General features: G+C 46.4%; 1 protein-coding gene across 1 annotated transcript in view; it reads left to right on the top strand.

The window, feature by feature from the left end:
• The first annotated feature begins 598 nt into the window (after window positions 1-598).
• LOC114047363 (transcription factor 15-like) overlaps window positions 599-8,123 on the top strand; it is an 8,319-nt gene continuing 794 nt past the window's right edge. Inside the window, exon 1 of the mRNA XM_027868174.1 lies at window positions 599-1,347. Within this exon, the coding sequence (XP_027723975.1) occupies window positions 787-1,347 (561 nt within the window). The 5' untranslated portion in view covers window positions 599-786. The remainder of the gene's footprint in view (window positions 1,348-8,123) is intronic.

The following is an 8,123-nucleotide window of genomic DNA, read 5'->3' as shown; positions in this document are numbered from 1 at the left end:
GGGCACCACCTTTTGCAGAAAGTGGAATTTGAGTTGAATCTTGTAGGAAGCTAGGGAAGCCATGAGACAGACTCTAGCTTTCAGCTCTGACATGACATAACATGACATAACATAACACGAAAGGTTAATGGAACACCGGTGCTCCCTTGGGAATATATCTGAATTTTAGTAGGACCCAGATCCACCTCCAAGATATACGGACTAATAAAGTAAATCAGAGTGTTGGTAAGATCGGGAGGAGGCAACCACTGTGCATGCCAGCTCTCTTCCCAGACCTTCGGCCCACGGACACAGCAGCTGGTCAGGAGTGCGGCCTGAGATAGTGGCAGCTATAGGAGTTCTGCGGTAGCCCCGGTCCCTGGGTCTGCTGCCTACGGACTCCACGAGGTGTCCTGTCTCTTTGGCTCCCGAGAACCGCTATCTGCGTTAGGGGCGGGGGGTGGAGGAAACCCGAGTCTTCCGATTGGGCGGTCAGCGAAGTCCTTCGTAGCCTCATTGGTTATTAGAGGAGTCGCCCTCAAACTTCGGCAGCTCCCAGACCTTAAATAGTAGTGCCGGTGGCTCTTTGCCTTAGAGCGCACACTGCGCAGTCCCGAAATCCCTACACGCAGTTCAAAGTTGGGGTCTGAGCTGGCGCCCCGCGCCGAAGCCCTTCTAGGTGGGGTACTGTTGAGCTCCCCTCTCCCGCGTCGAGGCCCCTTACTCTTGGGGCCCCGCACCCGGTAGCCGGGACGGCACGGCACTAAAAGGGTAGGGTCCGAAGCAGGACCAGACTCCCCCGTCCCCATGGCATTCGCCATGCTGCGCCCAGTGGCCGCCCACGTGCTATACCCCGACCTCAGCCTGCTAAGTGAGGACGAGGAGAACCGCAGCGAGAGCGATGCTTCGGACCAGTCGTATGGCGGCTACGAAGGGTTGGAGCCCGCTCGGCGGAGGACCGGGAGCGGGGCCGGGGGCGGTAGCAGCCGCCGAACCGGGGCCGGTGGTGGCGTTGGAGGCGGCGGGGGGCCAGTGGTGGTAGTGAAGCAGAGACAAGCGGCTAACGCGCGGGAACGAGACCGGACCCAGAGTGTCAACACGGCCTTCACGGCGCTGCGCACGCTTATCCCCACCGAGCCCGTGGATCGCAAGCTGTCCAAGATCGAGACCTTGCGCCTGGCTTCCAGCTATATCTCTCATCTGGCCAACGTGTTGCTGCTGGGCGAAGGCTGCGACGACGGGCAGCCGTGTTTCCGCGCCGTCTGCGGACCCAAGGGCGAGCGCAGCGCATCTGGGAGCGGTGGTGGAGACGCTCGACAGCAGCCGCGCACTATCTGTACCTTCTGCCTCAGTAATCAGCGCAAGGCGGTGAGTCCTGGAGGCCAGTGAGCGGGTGACTGGGAAGGGAGGCTCAGGCCGAATTTGTTCAGAGATTTCTCAGGCTCAGGGCCTTACCCACTGCCGGATGTAGAGGGCAAGTCTCCCTCCCCACGGTTCTAAAAGCCAGAAATTCCGCCGCTCTCAGCCTCCACCCAAGGGCTGAAACCATAGGATATCAGAGTTGGAAGAGGCCTGAGAGATCATTTAGTCTAACCCTCTCAGTCTTTCTCTGAAGAGAAGTGACTTGTCCAAAGGCTCAGTCTAAAGTCTCAATCTCAGAACTAAAATTAGATCGTAGGTCTCTTGACTCCGTCCAATATTTTTTTGCTTTTGCTTTTTTTTAAAAAAAAAAACTGGCATGCTGTTTTCCATTTCTAATGAGAGAAAGCTGGTGGCAAATGTGGAATCTGTTTCCCTGAGAAGTGGCACAGGCGGGAAATACAAACAGATTCCATGAGGGCTTGCTAAATTCCTGGATGACATATCCCCAAGGAGTTATTAAAGGGAGCTTCAGAGGGTTGCATCCTATCTTTATGCTGTGACGTTGACCGGAAGGGCAGCTGGACCCAGCCCTGACCTTCCACGATATGCTACTCTTTCTTGCCTCTTGTCAAAGACAGAACATGAAGCCAGTGGCAGAGCAGTGAGAGTAGAGAGATGGGACCAAGAAGTACTTCCATATCTTCACCTCACCCAAATTGATGAGCTTTGAGTCCCCAAGGAGAGAACATCCCGTCCTTAACGAGCCAAGATATTAGCTGGGCATGACACTTTCCCTCCACTTGTTCTAAGTGGAGAGTGGGGGTAGGGGTGCAGTGTAGTAGATGGCCAGGAGACACAATTAGCTAAATCAGTAAGCACAGGAATCCTACTGTCATGGGTTGAGAAGACTGTTGAATATCATGTATTCACCCATTTTACATGAGGAGGCACTGAGGTGAGGGGGGAGTAGTACTTGCATCTTCTGATTCCTAGGGTTCTTTCCTCCTCATGCAGTAGTGTCTGAATGAGTTCTTAGTGCATGATTAGGATATAAGATATGTAAAAAGATAAACCTACAAAATCCACCTCCAATTCCCAGCCTTAAAAAAAAAAACCATGCAGAAAACTTGCCCTATCTGAGGAAATTTCAGTAACCATAACTTCTATTATAATATGAGAAAGTCCCTAGCCCGGGAGAGGAAAAGTGATTTCTCTATCAAATAGCTAGTTAGTGGCAAAGCTAGAACCTTTAGAAGGCAGGATTAATTCTCTCCTTTAGGAAACATGGGAGTGCTGGGTAGTTTAGGACTAGACTCAGAGATTCCCTGCCCTGCCTTACTTTGAGGATAAAAATTAAAATATAAAACATAAAGATAAAAATTACAACTCCTATCTCTATGGCACTTTAAAGTTTCCAAGTCACTTTCCTTACAGAAGTTCTTCTAAGTAGGGAGTTGGAGTTTTTGGTCCCTATTTTATAGAAAAAGAAAAGGAAGCTCAGATAGGCAAGTGAAGTGACTTTTCCATGGCCATAAGCCTAGTAAAAGGTAGTATTTGAACCCAGATCTTCTGATTCCAAGTCTAGCGGTCTATCTGCTCCGAGCAGTAAGGGTTGTTAGACTCTTCAGCTCCTCCACCTGTGGGCTCCTGTAATGATACCTGCTAGGCTTGCTACCCTCTGTACCTAATTCCTGCTCTCTCTCCCCCAGTTCTCATTTACTAAAGTAAGAGGAGAGGGTCACTCTAGTGCACTACGGGTTCCCCCTCCTCCAGATGTGTTCTTTGACCCTCCTGAACATTCCCACCCCCCACCTGCGAACACACACACTCAGTGAGGTTCTAGTGACTGGGATATTTTCCCAGGGAGGGAAGAAGGGTTTGGTCAGCATAGCTGTTTCTCTAGGCGATGGTTCTACTACTCTGACTTGTCAAGGTGAGGCTTATCACTTTGCCCTGAAAGGTATCCTAATAGGTAATATTCAATGTAAGGGAAAAGATTTATAATCAGAGAACTTGGATTCAAATCTTGGCTCTACTCTTTTCATGAGTGACTTTGGTGAAGTCATTTTCTGAAGTCATGTCCTGAGCTTTAGTTTCTTCATCTATGAAATGCAGCCGGGTGGGTGGGTGGGAGCATGTGATTAAATTCTAAGTTCCTTGTAACTCCCAAGTCCCACAAAGTACATTTGAGGACACTGGGTTCTTTTTCAATTCTTCTGCTTGGTGTTCTAACAAGTACATTCCCCTTAGACCCTCTTCAACATCTTTAAGAGAGGCAAACTGAAGTCAGAAATAAGGAAGAGAAAACCCAGGTCAGTGGTAACTTTAGCCTATCTCTATAGTCTTCTGAGCCACCTGTATTCTAGCTGGTTGCTCAGTGATTTATACAGCCACTCTATGCCCTCTACATGAGGTTACACTGGTCATGGATGGGTAATTCACTCCTTTTCCTGGAAGAGAAAGAAGGGGGAATTTTACTTAAATTAGTAGTTTCTTTCTAGATCCCCTTTGTTTACCTATCTCCAGTAGTAGGCCTGTTTCTGCCAGCAACATAAAGTTCCTTCTCTTACAAAGCCATGAAGGGATAGTCAAATAATTTGAATAATTTGACTTAGAACTGAAAGAGAACAATCAGTTCCTCCAACTCTCTCTTTTTTAACAAAGAAGAGAGTAAGGCCTTTGAGCAGGGGAGAGGAAAGTGACTTGCTTGAGGTAATAGTTAAGGCCTGGGCAGAGCTGAGATTGTGTCAGAAAGTCAAGTATGGCAAAGATTACATGCTAATGAAGTGTGAGCTATTTATGTTTTAAAAGTGCTTTCCTCACAATAATCCTGTGGTACAAAGATTTATCTCCATTTTACAGATGAGGAAACTGAGGCTCAGAAATGAAGATATTTGCTTAAGGTCATAAAAACACTGGGCTGCTACATGTCACAGTGGATACAGAGTCAGGCCTGGAGTCATAAAAGCTCATCTTCCTGAGTTCAAATCTAGCCTCAGACACTTACTAGCTGTGTTACCTTGGGCAAGTCACTTCACCCTACTTGCCTCAGCTTCTTCATCTGTTAAGTGAGCTACAGAAGGAAATGGCAAACCACTCCAGTATCTTTGCCAATAAAACCACAAACAGGGTCACAAAGAGTCAGACACAACTGAAAAAATTACTGAACAAACATACAACCATTGAGTTTCAGATCCAGCATTCAAACCCAGCTTTCTTCTGACTTCAAGTTCATTGTTACAGTCTTAGGATCATAGATTGAGCACCAGAACGGACCTCACAGGCCATTTTGTCCCCTTAGTCAGTTTACAGATGAAGAAACCAAGGCTCAGAGAGATTAAGTGAATTGCCCAGGGTCACACAGAGAGTACGTATCAGAGCTAAAATCTGAACTCATGTATTCAGGGCTCTATGTAGCGTTAGATTGTGCTACCCTCCAGTCCTAACCCTGCCAGGCTACCAATGGGGTTGAATCCTTGAAGAAGCCCACAGGAGAATCCTGCTGAGAGCTCATAGGTTCTCTAGAACTGTCCTGGTTTGTGGCTGAATTTCAGGTAACATTTGTTGTCAGCCCCAATATGCAACAAATATTATTCCACAAAAACCTGTGCTTGGAACCAGGGAGATAGTTTTGGATAAGACATAGTCCTGGCTCTTATGACAGTCTAATAGATAAGTTAAAGCATTATTTATTTATTCAAAAAGCTGGGTACTCTGCTGGTCAGGAGATGCTAGTCAGGGAATGGAGATGCAAACTTGAGCTAAGCCACAATCCTTGCCCTCATAGAGCTTATACTCCCATTCCAGATCATCAATGCCAAGATTAATTGTAAAGGTCAGAAAGCCCTCAATACTAGTAGAAGTTGGCCCTACAAGGTACCATGGAACCAGGATAAGTCTTTGACTCAAACTCTCAGCTGCAGAAACTTACTCCCACCCCTTCTCCTTTATTCCTTGGGATTTGTCTGGAAGACCAGAGCATCTTAAGGGCAGAAGCCCATCCAAATTTGGCTTTAGAAGCCACTTTCCCATCCCTGCTGATTCCTCCCGGGAGTAGCTGGGGAAGGGGGTGGAGGGATTCTGCTGTGTTGTGACTCTAAGACTTAGATGGGAGGAAACAGAGCATGGTCCAGGGGATCTGGAAGCAGGGGGTACAGCAGCCCTTTTCTCAAGTCCCTCTACTAGGCTACCAAATTGATGTCGTTTGGAGGAAGGGCCTGAGGGAGCCAAGACAGAACTTCACCCAGAGGTTGTAGTGGAAAATGAAGAAGCAGCCCTGACTGAGAACCTGCTGTATGCATAAACCCAGGTGCTGCCAGAGACACCAAATAGCCAGTTTCCATTTCTATGGCACTTTAGGATTATCCCCATTTCAAGGGGGAAGAAACTGAGGCTCTAAAAAAAGAAAATGACTTGCCCAAGGCCACACAGGTAGTAAATATCAAAGCTAGGGCTGGAACACAAGCTTTCTGACTCAGGTCATTTTCCCTCCATAAAGTCTTCCTACTTAGGGTTACACTACACATGTAGATTAAGACAAATAAAGTATATGTGGGTGTATGTTTGTGTATGTACAACACACACAAAGAATGTATATACAAATTGCATTTATATAGCACTTTGTAGTTTACAAATTTCTCTACGTTGTGTCTCTAGCCCCTTAGAGACCCTCCTGAGGCATCCTCATTTCACACATCTAGTAAATGGCAGAGAATTCAAGCCTGAATCCGGTGCACATAGAGACCTGTATTCCCTGTGGTGTCATCAAAATCTCAAAGCACAGAGCCAATAGGAGTAGAGAAAAGGTTAGATTCATTATTTGGAATCTAGGAAGACTTCTTGGAGATGGTGAATTTTGAACTGGACGTTGAAGGGAGAACACAGTCCATTGTTCTGGCCATTCATTTCTAAGCATGCATCCATGCTAACTCTGCTCTCACTAGGCAGCTCAGATCCTAATCATAAAATACCATCCCAAACCTGTCCAGTGGGGATGAGGGACCTTGGGAAAATGAGGGCCTCAAGGGAAGGGAAGGAGGTGAGATTGTCCCGGGCTGCCCTCTTTTGGGTCACTCCTGAAGTCTTGCTCCCAACAGTTGACTGCCTACCTATAAGACCCTCTGTCTTGTCCCTCCTCCTTCTTACATCCCCATCCCCCAACAGGGTCTGCTTGGGAAGTTCCAAAGCTCACATCTAGAACTGGCTGCTGCCTCTGCCCCCAAAATAGACTTGCCTGTGAAGAGACATGTTGTTCCAAAACCGTGAAGAGGCATCAGAAAGTCCCAGCCTACTCTGGATGTCCTTGCCTTGCCCTGGGACTGATGGGGAAGAGGCAGTTTGGTACAGTGGGACCACTCCCTATAGAGTCAAAGGACCTGGGTTCCAAACCCACCTTCAATTATTTCTCTCTTCTGGGCCCCAATTTCTTCTGTAAAATAAGGGCAATTGAAGATCTTTTCCAGATTCCCTGTCTTATCTTCCTACCAACCCAGTTCAAGGCACCACAGAACCTAGGAATCTAGAGACCTGGCTTAGAGCCCCTGTGTCCTCGGGCAAGTCACTTTATTGCTCTATCTCAGTCTGTTCCCTTATCTGGAAAATGAGGGCATTATCCTAGATCAGAGGGTCTTAACCTTTTTTTGTATCATGGACCCCATTGACAGTCTGGTGAAACCTATAGACTCTCAAAAAAATTTTAAATGTATAAAATAAATTTATAGTGAATTTATAACTATATATTTATATATGGTTTAGTAGATAAGTATTTGTAATGTATCATAATAGTGAAATACAACTATCAAAAAACATTTTTTAAACAAGTTCATGGACCCCAAGTTAAGAATTCCTGTCCTCAGGGGGCAGGTAGGTGACGCAGTGGATGAGAGCTCCAGCCTTGGAGTTAGCAGGACCTGAGTTCAAGTCTGACCTCAGACATTTGACACTTACTAGCTGTGTGACCCTGGGCAAGTCACTTAACCCCCATTGCTTAAGCAAAAAAAAAAAAAAAAAGAATTCCTGCCCTCAGTGATCTCTAATCTGTTTTTCAGCTCTGATATTGTGTATCTGTGACTTTACATGAGGGGACATTGTCAAGGAGGATGGACTACCAAAGGGCATTGTGATATAGTAAAAGGATGGGAGAATTTGGAGCTTGGCCTAATTCTCTTTTTAGTTTTGTGTGTCCTTAGACAAATCATTTAATTTCTCTAGACCTCAGTTTCCTCATCTATGAAATGGAGATGACACCAGTCTTGCATTCCCTCTACTGGTATCACTGTTGTTAAGGGGAGACTGGTACAGCAGCCTCTAGATCCATTGAGAATGTAAACTTTGGTTACAGGGCTCATAAGAATCTGGGAAAAAAATACCCTAAGGTGGTGAAATGATTTGTCCAAGGCAAAGTCAAGATTCTAACCCAAGTTTTCTGACTCAGTGCTTGGATGCCAAACGTCAAGGATGCAGAGATCTGTCCTGGGCATTCTGGCTCTAGTGGGACACAGTCCCTGGACTCTGACTATATATGATCAACAATTTAAAGGGATCGTGGAGAAATAAAGCTGGAAGGAGCTTCAATCCTAAAGGATAAAGTGAAAACCCAAGGTCTCACAGGTAGTAAGCATCAGAGTCAGGATTTCAAGCAATTCCTCTAACTCCCAATTGGGAATTCTTTCCTTTGTGCAACTCCGGATTCCTAGTCCAACCCCCTTCATTCCACTGATAATAAAACTAAGGCAGAGAGAGAGAGAGAGAGAGAGAGAGAGAGAGAGAGAGAGAGAGAGAGA

The sequence above is a fragment of the Vombatus ursinus genome, unplaced genomic scaffold (assembly GCF_900497805.2).
Source record: "Vombatus ursinus unplaced genomic scaffold, bare-nosed wombat genome assembly UNPS02014786.1, whole genome shotgun sequence".
Lineage (NCBI taxonomy): Eukaryota > Metazoa > Chordata > Mammalia > Diprotodontia > Vombatidae > Vombatus > Vombatus ursinus.
Note: the sequence above shows the minus strand (reverse complement) of the source record. Positions and strands in the feature narration are given on the sequence as shown.